Raw genomic sequence first — 19,283 nt, 5'->3', positions numbered from 1 at the left:
GAGCTGGCCGATCAATGTAAGACCAGAGCTGGCAGATCAGTATAAGACAAGAGCTGGCCGATCAATGTAAGACCAGAGCTGGCCGATCAGTGTCAGATCAGTATAAGACCAGAGCTGGCAGATCAGTATAAGACAAGAGCTGGCAGATCAATGTAAGACCAGAGCTGGCAGATCAGTATAAGACAAGAGCTGGCCGATCAATGTAAGACCAGAGCTGGCCGATCAGTGTCAGATCAGTATAAGACCAGAGCTGGCAGATCAGTGTCAGATCAGTATAAGACCAGAGCTGGCAGATCAGTATAAGACAAGAGCTGGCAGATCCATGTAAGACCAGAGCTGGCAGATCAGTGTCAGATCAGTATAAGACCAGAGCTGGCCGATCAGTATAAGACCAGAGCTGGTAGATCAATGTGAGACCAGAGCTGTAAGATCATTATAAGATCAGAGCTATGAGATCAGTATAAGACCAGAGCTGGTAGATCAGTATAAGACCAGAGCTGGCAGATCAGTATTAGATCAAAGCTTGCAGATCAGTATAAGATCAGACCTGGCAGATCAGTGTTAGACCAGTGCTAGCAGATCAGTGTTAGACCAGTGCTAGCAGATCAATGTAAGATATCAGAGCTGGCAGATCAGTATAAGACCTGAGCTGGTAGACCAATGTAAGACCAGAGCTGGTAGATCATTATAAGATCAGAGCTATGAGATGAGTATAAGACCAGAGCTGGTAGATCAGTATAAGACAAGAGCTGGCCGATCAATGTAAGACCAGAGCTGGCAGATCAGTATAAGACAAGAGCTGGCCGATCAATGTAAGACAAGAGCTGGCCGATCAATGTAAGACAAGAGCTGGCCGATCAATGTAAGACCAGAGCTGGCAGATCAGTATAAGACAAGATCTGGCCGATCAATGTAAGACCAGAGCTGGCCGATCAGTGTCAGATCAGTATAAGACCAGAGCTGGCAGATCAGTATAAGACAAGAGCTGGCAGATCAATGTAAGACCAGAGCTGGCAGATCAGTATAAGACAAGAGCTGGCCGATCAATGTAAGACCAGAGCTGGCCGATCAGTGTCAGATCAGTATAAGACCAGAGCTGGCAGATCAGTGTCAGATCAGTATAAGACCAGAGCTGGCAGATCAGTATAAGACAAGAGCTGGCAGATCCATGTAAGACCAGAGCTGGCAGATCAGTGTCAGATCAGTATAAGACCAGAGCTGGCCGATCAGTATAAGACCAGAGCTGGTAGATCAATGTGAGACCAGAGCTGTAAGATCATTATAAGATCAGAGCTATGAGATCAGTATAAGACCAGAGCTGGTAGATCAGTATAAGACAAGAGCTGGCCGATCAATGTAAGACCAGAGCTGGCCGATCAGTGTCAGATCAGTATAAGACCAGAGCTGGCAGATCAGTATAAGACCAGAGCTGGCAGATCAATGTAAGACCAGAGCTGGCAGATCAGTATAAGACAAGAGCTGGCCGATCAATGTAAGACCAGAGCTGGCCGATCAGTGTCAGATCAGTATAAGACCAGAGCTGGCAGATCAGTGTCAGATCAGTATAAGACCAGAGCTGGCAGATCAGTATAAGACCAGAGCTGGCAGATCAGTGTCAGATCAGTATAAGACCAGAGCTGGCAGATCAGTGTCAGATCAGTATAAGACCAGAGCTGGCAGATCCATGTAAGACCAGAGCTGGCAGATCAGTGTCAGATCAGTATAAGACAGGAGCTGGCCGATCAGTACAAGACCAGAGCTGGCAGATCAATGTAAGACCAGAGCTATGAGATCAGTATAAGATCAGAGCTGGCAGATCAGTATAAGACCAGAGCTGGCAGATCAATGTAAGACCAGAGCTGGCAGATCAGTATAAGACCAGAGCTGGCAGATCAGTATAAGACCAGAGCTGGTAGATCAATGTAAGACCAGAGCTGGCAGATCAGTATAAGACCAGAGCTGGCAGATCAGTATAAGACCAGAGCTGGTAGATCAATGTGAGACAAGAGCTGTGAGATCATTATAAGGTCAGAGCTATGAGATCAGTATAAGATCAGAGCTATGAGATCAGTATAAGATCAGAGCTGGCAGATCAGTATAAGACCAGAGCTGGTAGATCAATGTAAGACCAGAGCTGGCAGATCAGTATAAGACCAGAGCTGGTAGATCAATGTAAGACCAGAGCTGGCAGATCAGTATAAGACAAGAGCTAGTAGATCAATGTAAGACCAGAGCTGGTAGATCAATGTAAGACCAGAGCTGGCAGATCAGTATAAGACAAGAGCTAGTAGATCAATGTGAGACCAGAGCTGGTAGATCAATATAAGATCAGAGCTATGAGATCAGTATAAGATCAGACCTGGCAGATCAGTGTTAGACCAGTGCTAGCAGATCAATGTAAGACCAGTGCTAGCAGATCAATGTAAGATATCAGAGCTGGCAGATCAGTATAAGACCTGAGCTGGTAGATCAATGTAAGACCAGACTGGAATCATTAGAGAGCTGGTAGATCATTATAAGATCAGAGCTGGTAGATCAATATAAGACTAGAGCTGGTAGATCAGTATAAGACCAGAGCTGGCAGATCAATATAAGATCAAAGCTTGCAGATCAGTATAAGATCAGACCTGGCAGATCAGTGTTAGACCAGTGCTAGCAGATCAATGTAAGACCAGTGCTAGCAGATCAATGTAAGATATCAGAGCTGGCAGATCAGTGTAAGATCAGAGCTGGCAGATCAGTGTAAGACCAGAGGTGGCAAATCAGTGTTAGATCAGAGCTAGTGGATCAATGTAAGATCAGAGCTGGCAGATCTGTATTTGATCAGAGCTAAGATCAGAGCTGGCAGATCAGTGTTAGACCAGTGCTAGCAGATCAATGTAAGACCAGTGCTAGCAGATCAATGTAAGATATCAGAGCTGGCAGATCAGTGTAAGATCAGAGCTGGCAACTCAGTGTAAGACCAGTGCAAACAGATCAATGTTAGGCCAGTGCTAGCAAATCAATGTAAGATAACAGAGCTGGCAGATCAGTGTAAGATCTGAGCTAGTGGATCAATGTAAGATCAGAGCTGGCAGATCATTATAAGACCAAAGCTAGCATATCAGTGTAAGATCAGAGCTGGCAGATCAATGTAAGACCAGAGCTGGCAGATCAATGTAAGATCAGAGCTGGCAGATCAGTGTAAGATCAGAGCTGGCAGATCAGTGTAAGATCAGAGCTGGCAGATCAGTGTAAGATCAGAGCTGGCAGATCAGTGTAAGATCAGAGCTGGCAGATCAATGTAAGATCAGAGCTAGCAGATCAATGTAAGATCAGAGCTAGCAGATCAGTGTAAGACCAGAGCTGGCAGATCAGTGTAAGATCAGAGCTGGCAGATCAGTGTAAGATCAGAGCTGGCAGATCAGTGTAAGATCAGAGCTGGCAGATTAATGTAAGACCAGTGCTAGCAGATCAATGTAAGATATCAGAGCTGGCAGATCAGTGTAAGATCAGAGCTGGCAGATCAATGTAAGATCTGAGCTAGCGGATCAATGTAAGATCAGAGCTAGCAGATCAATGTAAGACCAGAGCTGGCAGATCAGTGTAAGATCTGAGCTAGCAGATCAATGTAAGACTACAGCTGGTAGATCAGTGTAAGATCAGAGCTGGCAGATCAGTGTAAGATCAGAGCTGGCAGATCAATGTAAGACCAGAGCTGGCCGATCAGTGTCAGATCAGTATAAGACCAGAGCTGGCAGATCAGTATAAAACCAGAGCTGGCAGATCAATGTAAGACCAGAGTTGGCAGATCAGTATAAGACAAGAGCTGGCCGATCAATGTAAGACCAGAGCTGGCCGATCAGTGTCAGATCAGTATAAGACCAGAGCTGGCAGATCAGTGTCAGATCAGTATAAGACCAGAGCTGGCAGATCAGTGTCAGATCAGTATAAGACCAGAGCTGGCAGATCATGTAAGACCAGAGCTGGCAGATGTTCAGTGTAACGGATCAGGCCGATCAGTACAAGACCAGAGCTGGCAGATCCATGTAAGACCAGAGCTGGCAGATCAGTGTCAGATCAGTGTAAGATCATTTAAGACCAGAGCTGGCAGATCAATGTAAGACCAGAGCTGGCATATAAACCAGAGCTCAGATCAGTATAAGACCAGAGCTGCAGATCAATGTAAGACCAGAGCTGGCAGATCAGTATAAGACCAGAGCTGGCAGATCAGTATAAGACCAGAGCTGGTAAGATCAATGTTAAGACCAGAGATGGCAGATCATATAAGACCAGAGCTATGAGATCATATAAGAGAGCTATGAGATCAGTATAAGACCAGAGCTGGTAGATCAATGTAAGACCAGAGCTGGCAGATCAGTATAAGACCAGAGCTGGTAGATCAATGTAAGACCAGAGCTGGTAGATCAATGTAAGACCAGAGCTGGCAGATCAGTATAAGACAAGAGCTAGTAGATCAATGTGAGACCAGAGCTGGTAGATCAATATAAGACCAGAGCTATGAGATCAGTATAAGACCAGAGCTGGCAGATCAGTGTAAGACCAGAGCTGGCAGATCAGTATAAGACCAGAGCTGGAGATCAGTATAAGACCAGAGCTGGAGATCATGTAGCAGGCTGCAGATCAGTATAAGACCAGAGCTGGTAGATCAATGTAAGACCAGAGCTGGCAGATCAGTATAAGACAAGAGCTAGTAGATCAATGTAAGACCAGAGCTGGTAGATCAATGTAAGACCAGAGCTGGCAGATCAGTATAAGACAAGAGCTAGTAGATCAATGTGAGACCAGAGCTGGTAGATCAATGTAAGACCAGAGCTTGCAGATCAGTATAAGATCAGAACTGGCAGATCAGTGTTAGACCAGTGCTAGCAGATCAATGTAAGACCAGTGCTAGCAGATCAATGTAAGATATCAGAGCTGGCAGATCAGTGTAAGATCAGAGCTGGCAGATCAGTGTAAGACCAGAGCTGGTAGATCATTATAAGATCAGAGCTGGTAGATCAATGTAAGACTAGAGCTGGTAGATCAGTATAAGACCAGAGCTGGCAGATCAATATAAGATCAAAGCTTGCAGATCAGTATAAGATCAGAACTGGCAAATCAGTGTTAGACCAGTGCTAGCAGATCAATGTAAGACCAGTGCTAGCAGATCAATGTAAGATATCAGAGCTGGCAGATCAGTGTAAGATCAGAGCTGGCAGATCAAGTGTGTACCAGACCAGTGCTAGCTAGCAGATCAATGTAAGACCAGAGCTAGCAGAATCAATGTCAGATAAGATCAGAGCTGGCAGATCAGTGTTAGACCAGTGCTAGCAGATCAATGTAAGACCAGTGCTAGCAGATCAATGTAAGATATCAGAGCTGGCAGATCAGTGTAAGATCAGAGCTGGCAACTCAGTGTAAGACCAGTGCAAACAGATCAATGTTAGGCCAGTGCTAGCAAATCAATGTAAGATAACAGAGCTGGCAGATCAGTGTAAGATCTGAGCTAGTGGATCAATGTAAGATCAGAGCTGGCAGATCATTATAAGACCAAAGCTAGCATATCAGTGTAAGATCAGAGCTGGCAGATCAATGTAAGACCAGAGCTGGCAGATCAGTGTAAGATCTGAGCTAGCAGATCAATGTAAGACTAGAGCTGGCAGATCAGTGTAAGATCAGAGCTGGCAGATCAGTGTAAGATCAGAGCTGGCAGATCAGTGTAAGATCAGCGCTGGCAGATCAATGTAAGATCAGAGCTGGCAGATCAGTGTAAGATCTGAGCTAGCGGATCAATGTAAGACTAGAGCTGACAGATCAGTGTAAGATCAGAGCTGGCAGATCAGTGTAAGATCAGAGCTGGCAGATCAGTGTAAGATCAGAGCTGGCAGATTAATGTAAGACCAGTGCTAGCAGATCAATGTAAGATATCAGAGCTGGCAGATCAGTGTAAGATCAGAGCTGGCAGATCAATGTAAGATCTGAGCTAGCGGATCAATGTAAGATCAGAGCTAGCAGATCAATGTAAGACCAGAGCTGGCAGATCAGTGTAAGATCTGAGCTAGCAGATCAATGTAAGACTACAGCTGGTAGATCAGTGTAAGATCAGAGCTGGCAGATCAGTGTAAGATCAGAGCTGGCAGATCAATGTAAGATCAGAGCTGGCAGATCAGTGTAAGATCAGAGCTAGCAGATCATGTAAGATCAAAGCTGGCAGATCAATGTAAGATCAAAAACAATTTGTCTCCAATAATAATGTATCAAATTTCAAATTTATTTGGATGTTTTTAGAGAAAACAGAGATTTTCGCAAATGTGTTCATATATAAGCAAAACTAATTTTTTCATTTTATTTATTTGTTTATTTATTTTTCTCCATAGATGTGGTGATTATCTTCACCTGTTCCTGAACTTGGAGCGTGGAGAGGTGAATGAGAACAGTGACTATGACATTGAACTTTGTGGCAACATCTCAGCCCTGAACCAGAAAACATACTATTCCAGAGGTCGAAGCCTCGTCCTTGAGTTTCATTCTGATCCAACAAAAAATTTATCTTTTACAGGATTTAAAGGAATATTCAAATTTTTAGATGCACGTAAGTATATTATGAACAATGAAATATGTTGTTGCCATGGTTACCCCCTCCAATTGTCATTGTTATTGAAAGCTTTGCAGCATTTTTGGTTTTGTTCTGTTTACCCAACCATCCCAGAAATCCTTCATTTTAAAAACAGAAAATGTCAAAATGAGCATATTTCATATTGCAGTGATGTTGAGAGTGTTACAAGGGAAATAACTCCGAACAACTTGTTGTATGATATGATGTAGAAAATAAGTGATAAAGTAGCTACGAGAACAGATGATGTTTACTTATTCATACAAAAGAAAGGTACAAACTTTTTTCAATTAAATACCTTTTTTTTTTTCATTCAGTAAAAAGTTTCATCCAAATAAATATCATTATGAACTTTTGTGTTTTGCTTTTCCTTGTAGTTTCAGTGAATTTGCCTTTCGTAAAGTTACCTCCGGGTGTACTTTTAATCCCTAGAGCAACAGGTCAGATATTGGAAAACTGTTTATTTTTTAATTCTTAATGGTGTGACATTCAAAATTTTCTAGCAGAACTCTATAGCTGTCTTCACTATGACTCTGCTGATTCTCAACTTAACATCTGCATATATTCCTCTTCTCTAATTTATCGCCAAAAACTCTCAAAGTTATATAATGTATTGGTATTTTCATTCTAGTTTATATTATCACAGTATCTTCCTTTATAGTCTTTACTCAGGTATTCTTTTTTAAACTATCACACTATATTGTACATAAGCTGTTACGCGCAGTTTATAATTCAGATAATTTTGCATAACTTATTCTTATTAAAAAGAAAAACTCCAGAAGGAGAAAATCAAAGAACCAACGTCCTGCTATAATTTCATGTGTGTGTTGTGGTTCATCTTCTTGGTCGACAGGAGTACCTTAATGGATACGGAGCCCTCTTAAAAACATAGTAGAATCATAAAAAATTAAGAGGTGCAACTCCTGAGCCAGGATAAATGCAAATCAGTACCTGGCTCAGGAGTTGCAGCTCTTATTTTTTTTATTATTCTGATTAAGTTCAATGGCAATATTTCAAAAAAAATAATTATATTTATTTCTAAATGAATTAGAAAGAAAAAAAATATTATGCAGTTAAATAAATACCATCTTTATACTCTTCCTTTAACTATGACAAATTAATTGTCAAATATTTATTGCATCAGTGCTCTACTAATATGTAATATAATATTTTTCTGCAATAGTCAAATTTTCATCTATTTTTTTAATAAATACATACATGTACAAATGATTATATTTCTTTTTAGTTTTCATTTTTATTCCATTTTGATTGTTAATGACAGACTTTTCAGGGTTTTTTTTGTAATGTTTTCTTTACTCATCTGATATTGAGTTGGAAGCAAGAGAATTGTGTGATGTTACACAAATATGTTTGAATTTTTATCATTTGAAGTTTAATTTACCAAAGTAAGAACATGCTGTTTTAAACATCAAGGTCAAAGTTTAAATTATATAATGAACGGATTATCAATTAATAGAAATAATTGAAGAGAAATAATTTTGGTTGAAAACATCTTTAGGTCACCTGAGACAAAGTCTCAAGTGACCTATTCTAATCACCTTTTGTCCGTCGTCCGTCGTTTGTCCGTAAACAATTTACATTTTCGACTTCTTCTCCAAAACTGCTGAAGCAATTTCAATGAAATTTTGCACAAACCTTCTAAGGCATAAGGCCAATCAAAATTGTGAATTATATTGTCGCCACCTTCAAGGGGGATGTGGGAGGGGCCAAAAGGGGTAAAATTGAGTAAAATTTCAAAAATCTTCTTTTCTACTCACAGATCTAGAAGAATCAAATACTCTTCATAGATAGAAAGGTCTTAAGGTCCTTTACAAAATTTGTGAATAATATGACCCTGGGGTCTCTAGTTTCCCCCTGGGGAGGGGGTTAATTTTACTATAGTTTACATAGGGAATTAAAAAGCCATTTTTGAGCATTATTTGGTCATTTGTAATATGAAATGAGTTAAATGTTGTCAGAATTATCAGTATGAGATGGCCATATAATCCTATTAACAAATTTTCTATGACTAACCCCCAGGGGCCTTAGGGGCGGGGTCAAAAGGGGTTAAATAGGCTAAAACTTCAAAAATCTTCTTTTGAAATTCTGGAAATGATAGAATCAAATACTTTTCAAAGATAGAAAGGTCTTAAGATGTTTTATAAAAATTGTGAATTATATGACCCTGGGGTCTCATGTTTCCCCCTGGGGAGGGGGTCAAGTTTACTATAATTTATATAGGAAAAACACATTAATGAGCATTTTTTGCTCAATTTTCATTGAAACGAGTCAAACTTGGTTAGAATTATTAGCCTGAGATGGCATTTTAACTTCATATCCATATTGGTCCAGGCCGACCCCCTGGGGGTAGAGGGGCGGGGCTATAAAAGGGTCAAATAGGCTAAAACTTCAAAAATCTTCTAAAATTCTGGAAATAGTAGAATCAAATGATTTTAGATTGAAAGGTCTTAAGGTGTTTTATAAAAATTGTGAATTATATGACCCTGGGGTCTCATGTTTCCCCTTGGGGAGGGGGTCAGGTTTACTATAGTTTATATAGAAAAAACACATTAATGGGCATTTTTTTGCTTAATTTTCATAGGAAATGAGTCAAACTTTGTTAGAATTATTAGCCTAAGATATAGCATTTTAACATCCTTATCAGTCCTCGATGACCCCCTGGGGGACAGAGGGGCAGGACCAAACAGGGTCAACATAATTAAAATTTGAAAAAATACTTCTAAGTTCACAGGTTTGATGCAAGCAAATACTCTTCATAGACTAAAAAGTCAAATTTATAAATCACTGACTAACTTCAAGGCCCAGTATATAGTGTTTATATGTCTTTTATTTGTTTCATTATATATTCTCTCCACACCCTTGCACCCCTACAGATGACAGTGATATAACCATCATTGTTGACGTAAACCAAAGAAGAAGCATATACTTGAATACAGTCATCTTTTGTATGTTAGATTTTATTCCAAAGGTTATTTGTTTTGTCTGTAGAAATAGTTGTATCAAACTTCTTTTTCTCTTTGCTGGGTTATTAAATTACATCACTCCTAGACACAGCTAAATTTGAGAAATTCAGTTCTTTTCTCCATTCTAACTCAGGTGACCGTTAAGGCCCATGGGCCTCTTGTTAAATTTTAGATACTGATGCAATTGAGTTTTATGTTTATTAATATATATTATTGCTGTTGTTGATTATGATATTTTTTTTTACAAATTGCTAATTGATATGTTTTATAAATACAATCTGTATGCACATTTTATCTTTTCTTAGTTTTTTGCAATTTTTTTGGGTATAATTTGCTGAGTTACCTCCCTTAGATCATGCTCTTTTGCACCTCTTACCAACTTTTATGCACAGTTGTCTTTCTTTGACTATATGTCTGTTTTTCCCAGATCAAAGTCCAGATTGCTTATACTAATCCAACAGTGATCTCCCTTCCATTGTATTTTAATCTCTGTTCAGCATTCGTTGTCATATAGTTTTTACCATTGTTTAGTTTTAGTCTTATTTAATTGTTTTTGCCTCGTCATGAAATGGGGAGGGGACATATAATGAACATTACTTGTATCGGCCATGCCCTATACCATCTTAATATATGGAGTGGAGGCAGTGATATATCTTAAACATTTCCAGTTTTTGTTGTTATATAGGATTAATTCATTCTGTTTTGACAAATGATATTTCGAGATTTGTTAATTAATTGGAATCGAGACTTGAAAGTGTTTAAAGGACAGATTTAAATTTAATTTGACTTCAATCTTAGCTTAATCATTCAGCACATGATATTGAAATGCTTAAAATCTAAATCATTTCACAATAATAAAAAATAAATAGGTTCAAGATTTAGGATTTACATTTGACATTACTGTACACAATGGATGATATCAATTCTGTCGGAGAATAAATCGAGAAGATTTGAAACCCAAGTTTATCTATTTGCTTTTAAAAGAGGCACATGTTTTATTGTTGGTGGGATATTAGAAGATCTTTGTTTTTATATGTTTAGTTAAGGTTATTGTTCTTATATATATATCTTATGGTTGTTATTCCTCTAAAAGTATTGAAGGTTGAAATGTGTTTTTGAAGGAAAATAAATAGCCTTTAAAAAAAATTAAAAAGAAAGAAAGAAAAAAGCTAGTTAACAAATATAAAATGACAGAATCTTCTCTTAAAAATTGATCTAAGGTATTCTTTTTCCAGGTGAATTTGTTAGTTCATGCCAAAAAGAACAAGGAACTATGTGCTCCTACACTTGTCCCAGTAACCCTGGCCACAGATTAGGGAACCACAAATTCTTCTCACCGAGGTTTCCGCAGAATTACCCAAAGGCTATCTGTCATTATCAGTTCTTAGGACAGGACGGAGAAAAAGTTCGGCTACATTTTAAGACGATACAACTTTATAACAGAGACGATTTACCGTAAGTACTTCATGCTTATATTATAATTTGCTGATTCTATTTTTCTTGAACTACAAATATTTTTTATGTGAAGAAGTCTATCTTATATACATTATTTTGACCAGTATGTATTATAAACAGTATTTTGACCAGTATGTATAGAAGCTAAAAAAATGTAATTGCACAAATTAATAAAGCCACAGATGCAGAGGTATAAAACATGACTTTTAATAGTTATACATATTAAATGTAGTGCCATGAGCAAAATTCTATTGCTGTAGATTGATCTATCATCTACTTCTCTGATACCAAAATCATCCACTTTCTACCACATCTTCAGCGCAGTTCTAATTACCGATATATGCATGAATTCTTGCTTATAACACAATAATGCTTATTTTAACATACCAGGTGAGCAATACAGGCCCTCTTGGCCTCTTGTTCTTGGTGTAAGAATATATCAATAGCAATGAAGCTGTTAGGCCTAGCTTTAATAGTTGATCATATTCAATTAAGGCCACAGGGCAAATATGGTATTTTAAATCTCAGTTTTAAAATAAAAAATAAAGTATTATAAAGATAAAAAGAAGCATTACCTGTATGTTAGTTAAAGCTTTTGGTTGCATGCATTCATGAATTCATTTATAAAATAGCAAATCACCTCATAAACCTTCTTTACGAAAGTCTTGTGATTTATACGTTGCAAGTTGGGTAAATGATGTTGGCCTCTGGGGCCCCCTCTTTAAGTAAAATACCAATTATTATTGTTGCCAAAATAGAATTAACTATGTAGGTCAACTGCTTATTTGTGGAAATCAAGGATGAAATTAAAGATGGATTTCTGATAGGAAAGAAATGATCGTAGATAGATAGGCATGTATCATGCTATCAAAGAAACAAAATCATCTGCAGAAACCAGCCTGGATAACGAAATGAAGAACATGGATTTCAGTACATCAACCAACAGTCTACAATGCTGTTATGTTTTAAAAATTAAGTTTTGTCATTCATTGACCAATTTTCTGTACATATTTCTTAAAGCATGCATGAGGAAACTCTCCCAAGTTAGCCAACATCTCTTGTCCTTGGTTCTCCACCTCTAGGTCGCAAGTTTGAGGCAACCATTGTTGGGGCTAGAATACCTTTGGGGTTACTATTAGTTTATTAGAGGGTATTGGTTCTGAAATGTTTTCTGTGCGTCCTACTTGAATGTCTGTAGGCTTTGAGCAACTATTGGTTACCGGAGGGTATTGGTCCTAGTATGAATGTGTTTTTCTAAAATATCTTGATTTCAAATTGCCATAGTAACCCTTCAGTTGTTCATTTCTAGAATGTGTTATCAGTACTTCCCACCAAAATCCTCCATTCTAGCTCCCCATAGCTATGATCAATCAGCCTTTTTCACATTTGTTTCGTGTCACTTCTTTCAGACATCAAGGACAAGGTTATGAATTACTTTAATATAAATTAAGGCTTTCATTCTTCTTTTTTTCACTTTAAGATTCAATTTGCATATGTTTTCCTCCCAACTTAATTTGGCTCCATATCCTATGAATCAGCACACTATACCACACATTGATCTGTCCTGCTCCTGTCAACGGGGAAAATCAATTCTCAAACAAGATTCTATTTTTTATGACAAGTTTTTTATGCCACAAATTCAGTTCGCTAATGAACATGTTAAAAATCTAAAAATCGATCAATTCTTGTTTTTTTATCAATCTCAACTCCAAAATATTCCATCGATCAAAAAACATTTTCTTTCATTTGATTACAATTTTCTTTCAAATAATTATAACTGTGCTGTCTGAATGAAAAATTATACAAGTCAGTTTTTTCCCCAATTACCTTTTTAACTGCTGTTAGTGATTGGTTTTCTTTTACCATGCACATTCTCTCCATGGTTTCAGACCAATAGTTGTGTGATAGCTAGAGTAGGACTTAATGAATTCCACTCAACAACAAAAGAGAAAAAAAAAAGAAAAAAAAATGCTACATAGTTCATGAACTTAAAACTACTGTTAAGATTGTTTCTCCACATCAAATAAAGGAGAATGTATTGTATTTTATCTGTTTTTTCTTCTGCACTCTCCTCTTCCATTTCTTCTACTTCCCCTTCTTCAAATAAATTCTGATGCCATCATTTAATAAGTGAACCATTGATGATATACATGTATATCAAACTTCCAGAACATTTCTATCACCTGAAGTGAATGTGCCTTGCAATTGTTTGTTTATGGGGATAAACTTTTTGATTGGAAAACTCTTTACTAACCAAACAAAAAGTTTATGTTTTCCATCTTCATACACATCTGTATCTGTTTTGTTATGAAACATTTTTGTCCACATTGATGTCTTTGAGAACAGAAATAAACCTTAATTCTGTAGCTGACACTGTTGCCATGAGCCCATAGCTATACATCATTTTAGCTTTCTGTTGGTCATATTCTCCTATTACAATCCAAATGCAGCGACAATTAGGAATCAAAACCTCTGTAGAAAAAATGATAAAATTTTGCATCAGACAATCTGAGCAGTAGTTTGAAATCTGATTAAATGCAGAATTCAAATGTCTGCAAAATGCAATAAATCTTCATTTCAGTTTAGGCCATAGTAGGATAATATTGTGTAAGAATCTGTTATCAATCGGGGTAGAAATTCAGTAATGATATCAATGCTTAGATTCTGTTTCATTTCAGTCAGTCCATCAATCTTGGCAGGCTAAACATAGGCTAGCCACAAGTGGAAAATTTCATCTGCATGGCTTGATCAAACCAGACGTATTCTAGAATTTTTTCATGATTCTACTTAAAATGTTTGGTGGATAGTTGGATTTATTTCTGAATAAAAACATAATTAACACATCTTATTATTAGTTAATCTATGACACTACCAAATCACATATCAATTAAATCGAGATTTTTTATCCCGTCTCATTTACGCTGACTTAAGTTCTTTAACGCAAAAGTCTGGATTACTCTTTAGAACTGTTTCTTCACTTTGTAGAGACATTGATTGTTAACTTCATTCATCCATAGAGAGAATATATGCCTTGTTAACATAATCACCTCTGAAGATACACTTGAACTCTTCCCATTAGACTGGAATAGTTCATTATCATAGATACTTTTTGCGAGGTAGTCTGGCTCAAGTTTAAAAGTATATTATCGTCTACTCTTTGAAAAAGACGGTGTTATCAAGAAGGATCAAGGGAAAGAAATGCTATCAGAATCATCTCAGCCATCTCAAGAATTTCACCCTCATTGGTCCCTAGAATGGGGAAGGGTGGGGTAGTGCAGGGGGTCTCATTACAAGGTGTTGACTTCAATGGAGTAAATGATGTGAAATTGAGGAAGATAGGCCTACTAAAGTTATGGTTACACATTACTGAAATGAAGCGGTCATTTTGCATTACTGGTAGAGCCAATGATCAATCTTTTTCTTGAAATTCCCAAATCTTGTGATGAGATTTTCGTTAGATTCTCACTGTAATATATAGCCCCACCTTGACTGGAAAATCGCTGGTACTCTATTGATGTTATCCTGTTATATAGAAAACCCAGGGAAGGCGGGGAGAAGCCAGAATGTCTTGTTTGTTATCCCGTCTACGATGGGATTAGATATTTATTTAACTTACACTGTATTCTGCAGTTTCCCATGAATTACACAGCTCCAAGTTGTGCAACATTGAATTAAGTTCTTTGGCTCGAAATTCTGCGATGTTTCTCAGTTTATGTAGCTCTGTTTCTAGTCAAGCCAATTTTGCTGTCAAACATAATCTAATTTGCAACTTATCAAGTAGATAGAAGCGCCATTATTTGGTTACGGGGAAACAGTCCTAGAAGTAAATGTACATAGCACAGAACCTGATTGTTATGTGAGGTTGAAGTAAATTCGTCAGTTCGTCGGTTACAGCGACGATGCTTTGCCCTAATAACATCAGAGAACACCCAAACACAGCGTCCACCAACAGTAGTCATGTCAGCATTTCGGAGTGTTACATTCATCATGAGCATGGCAGACGGAGCGACATTTTCCATGGTCACAAGACGGCACTTGATTATTGTTCGGACAATTAGATTACTGATCTTTGCTCGAGTTGGCGCCAGATCATCACTTGACTTCTTAATTACTTTTCTTGTTAATCAAAAACATAGACTGCTTGTTTTTTACACTTTGGAAGCATTTCAATATGACTAAATGATCTCAGATTAGAACTAACCATATTAGAACAATACCATGGACACTATGTCACAAAAAAGATATCCTGTTTTCCTTATTCTGTCAAGGGTTTCTTTGTCATATGTTCCTTTCCAAATCTACTCTGCTACAGTTATACATACCAAGTTTCTATTCATAGACATTTTACTAATCAAATTTGTCCTCAATTGAACCAAATTCGTCTGTAAGGCCTTGAATGTATACATGTAATTCCCATACTTGGCTTGTAACTAGTTTTGTAGATAAATAGCTCTCCTTTAAAATCAACCTGACTACCTGCTTATAATATTAGCAGGGGTGTAAAAATTTATTTCAAAGCACTAGCCCAGGGCTAGTAGACACCAAAATTTCACTAGCCCGGCCTAAATATCTACTAGCCCAGCCAAAAAAAAAAAAAAAAAAATGGAAAATTTATAATACCAGTATTTTTTATACTGTATAAATTCAAATATTTTTTAATTCAGTGATTTTTTTTTATTATTTGCATCTACTTTTTTTATTTAAATTCAAATAAACATTAAGAAAATCTTTAATCTGTGATATTTCTAGAACACAATTTTTAGATTTTTTTTTTAATCCTGAAACCGGATTCTGGATTCCCGACCTTTGACCCGGATATTAGAATAACCATAACAAATATGGCTGCCTGCTGCAGACATGGCTTTGCTGCCGACTTTTTGAGGAATAGATTCCAGTTCTTTAACATCGTTTTTGTAACTATTAAAATTTACTGATCTGATAGCTGAGATGACTTATTTGATGGTTTGTATATTGTTTTTCTAGAACTTTTGTTGCAAATTACGTAACTTTCACATGAAATGCTATGCATCACTATTCACTGTGGTGATCGGGAGGTCTACTGTACCTGTCTACAGTCGTCAATAAATTAGACAACATGACTCCAGATTAAGATTTAAAGTTAGATACGAATATTACATAGAATTGCAATGTTTTAAAGTGTTATTATGACTTAATATTGATGTTTTTCGTTTTGAAATATCTTTGAAAAAAGTCACTAGCCCCGGGCTAGTATGGCTAAAATTTCCACTAGCCCAAGTTGAAAATTTGGTAGCCCCGGGCGTCGGGCTAGTGGATTTTTACACCCCTGATTAGACTACTTTTTCTAGGATCGAAAATGAACACTTTCAATACAATTCAACATGTGTATAAAGAGCGCCTGGCGATAAAAAGTAAAGGATAAATGTTGTTTTTATAAAATTAATAATTTTAGATAGGGTTAATAGTTTTGGGTAGGGTTAATGATTTTAGGTAGGGTTAATAGTTTTAGGTAGGGTTAATGGATTTTGATAGGGTTAATAATTTTAGGTAGGGTTAATCATTTTAGGTAGGGTTAATCATTTTAGGTAGGGTTAATGGTTTTGATAGGGTTAATAATTTTAGGTAGGGTTAATAATTTTAGGTAGGGTTAATAATTTTAGGTAGGGTTAATGGTTTTAGGTAGGGTTAATGGTTTTAGGTAGGGTTAATAGTTTTAGGTAGGGTTAATGGTTTTTGATAGGGTTAATAGTTTTAGGTAGGGTTAATGGATTTTGATAGGGTTAATAATTTAGGTAGGGTTAATGGTTTTAGGTAGGGTTAATGGTTTTAGGTAGGGTTAATAGTTTTAGGTAGGGTTAATGGTTTTTGATAGGGTTAATAGTTTTAGGTAGGGTTAATGGATTTTGATAGGGTTAATAATTTTAGGTAGGGTTAATCATTTTAGGTAGGGTTAATCATTTTAGGTAGGGTTAATGGTTTTGATAGGGTTAATAATTTTAGGTAGGGTTAATAATTTTAGGTAGGGTTAATAATTTTAGGTAGGTTAATGTTTTAGGTAGGGTTAATGGTTTTAGGTAGGGTTAATAGTTTTAGGTAGGGTTAATAGTTTGTTGTAGGGTTAATGGTTTTTGATAGGGTTAATAGTTTTAGGTAGGGTTAATGGATTTTGATAGGGTTAATAATTTAGGTAGGGTTAATGGTTTTAGGTAGGGTTAATGGTTTTAGGTAGGGTTAATAGTTTTAGGTAGGGTTAATGGTTTTTGATAAGGTTAATAGTTTTAGGTAGGGTTAATGGATTTTGATAGGGTTAATAATTTTAGGTAGGGTTAATCATTTTAGGTAGGGTTAATCATTTTTTAGGTAGGGTTAATGGTTTTGATAGGGTTAATAATTTTAGGTAGGGTTAATAATTTTAGGTAGGGTTAATAATTTTAGGTAGGGTTAATGGTTTTAGGTAGGGTTAATGGTTTTAGGTAGGGTTAATAGTTTTAGGTAGGGTTAATGGTTTTTGATAGGGTTAATAGTTTTAGGTAGGGTTAATGGATTTTGATAGGGTTAATAATTTTAGGTAGGGTTAATCATTTTAGGTAGGGTTAATCATTTTAGGTAGGGTTAATGGTTTTGATAGGGTTAATAATTTTAGGTAGGGTTAATAATTTTAGGTAGGGTTAATATTTTAGGTAGGGTTAATGGTTTTAGGTAGTTAATGGTTTTAGGTAGGGTTAATAGTTTTTGGTAGGGTTAATGTTTTTATTTTGTAGGGTTAATAGTTTTAGGTAGGGTTAATGGATTTTGATAGGGTTAATAATTTAGGTAGGGTTAATGGTTTTAGGTAGGGTTAATGGTTTTAGGTAGGGTTAATAGTTTTAGGTAGGGTTAATGGTTTTTGATAGGGTTAATAGTTTTAGGTAGGGTTAATGGATTTTGATAGGGTTAATAATTTTAGGTAGGGTTAATCATTTTAGGTAGGGTTAATCATTTTAGGTAGGGTTAATGGTTTTGATAGGGTTAATAATTTTAGGTAGGGTTAATAATTTTAGGTAGGGTTAATAATTTTAGGTAGGGTTAATGGTTTTAGGTAGGGTTAATGGTTTTAGGTAGGGTTAATAGTTTTAGGTAGGGTTAATGGTTTTTGATAGGGTTAATAGTTTTAGGTAGGGTTAATGGATTTTGATAGGGTTAATAATTTTAGGTAGGGTTAATCATTTTAGGTAGGGTTAATGGTTTTGATAGGGTTAATAATTTTAGGTAGGGTTAATCATTTTAGGTAGGGTTAATAGTTTTTGATAGGGTTAATATTTTTAGGTAGGGTTAATCATTTTAGGTAGGGTTAATGGTTTTGATAGGGTTAATAATTTTAGGTAGGGTTAATCATTTTAGGTAAGGTTAATCATTTTAGGTAGGGTTAATGGTTTTTAGTCAGGTTAGTAGTTTATGGTAAGGTGAGTGGTTTTGTAAGGTCAAAGGTTTTGTAAGGTTGCTGCAAGTTCAATGGTTGTTGCAAGGTCAATGGTTGCTGCATTGGTTGTTGCAAGGAATTTTGTAAGGTCAATGGTTTTTGGTCAGGTAAATGGTTTATGGTCAGGCAAATGGTTTTAGCTAGATCAATGATTTTTATCCTGTAACTGGCATAACTCTTAATGACTATTGCTATTGACCATCATGAAAATGAAAATATAGAAAATCATTTGTATTTCTTGATTTCTTGAGATAAACCATTGCAAATTATCTTTATCAAAAAAATTTGCAAACATAAACTACACATGAAAAATAGTTAGGAGTTGTTTGTTTACTTAACTCCAGCATAAAAATAGTTAGGAGTAGTTTGTTTACTTACCTCCAACATAATAAATAGTTAGGGGTAAATTGTTTACTTAACTCCAACATAAAAATAGTTAGGAGTAGTTTATTTACTTAACTCCAACATAAAAATAGTCAGGAGTTGTTTGTTTACTTAACTCCAACATAAAAATAGTCAGGAGTTGTTTGTTTACTTAACTCCAACATTAAAATAGTTAGGAGTAGTTTGTTTACTTAACTCCAACATAAAAATAGTTAGGAGTAGTTTGTTAACTTAACTCCAACATTAAAATTGTTAGGAGTAGTTTGTTTACTTAACTCCAACATAAAAATAGTTAGGAGTAGTTTGTTTACTTAACTCCAACATTAAAATAGTTAGGAGTAGTTTGTTTACTTAACTCCAACATTAAAAATAGTTAGGAGTAGTTTGTTTACTTAACTCCAACATTAAAATAGTTAGGAGTAGTTTG

The 19,283-nt window shown here is 36.5% G+C and overlaps 1 protein-coding gene across 1 annotated transcript in view; it reads left to right on the top strand.

The window, feature by feature from the left end:
• The window catches only part of LOC138328529 (suppressor of lurcher protein 1-like), a 144,700-nt gene that overhangs the window by 8,416 nt on the left and 117,001 nt on the right, over positions 1 to 19,283 (top strand). Inside the window, exons 4-5 of the mRNA XM_069275412.1 lie at positions 6,360 to 6,574; positions 10,815 to 11,034. Of these exons, the coding sequence (XP_069131513.1) occupies positions 6,360 to 6,574; positions 10,815 to 11,034 (435 nt within the window). The remainder of the gene's footprint in view (positions 1 to 6,359; positions 6,575 to 10,814; positions 11,035 to 19,283) is intronic.

Source organism: Argopecten irradians, chromosome 1, assembly GCF_041381155.1.
Source record: "Argopecten irradians isolate NY chromosome 1, Ai_NY, whole genome shotgun sequence".
NCBI lineage: Eukaryota > Metazoa > Mollusca > Bivalvia > Pectinida > Pectinidae > Argopecten > Argopecten irradians.
This window is presented reverse-complemented; position numbering and strand designations above follow the sequence as displayed.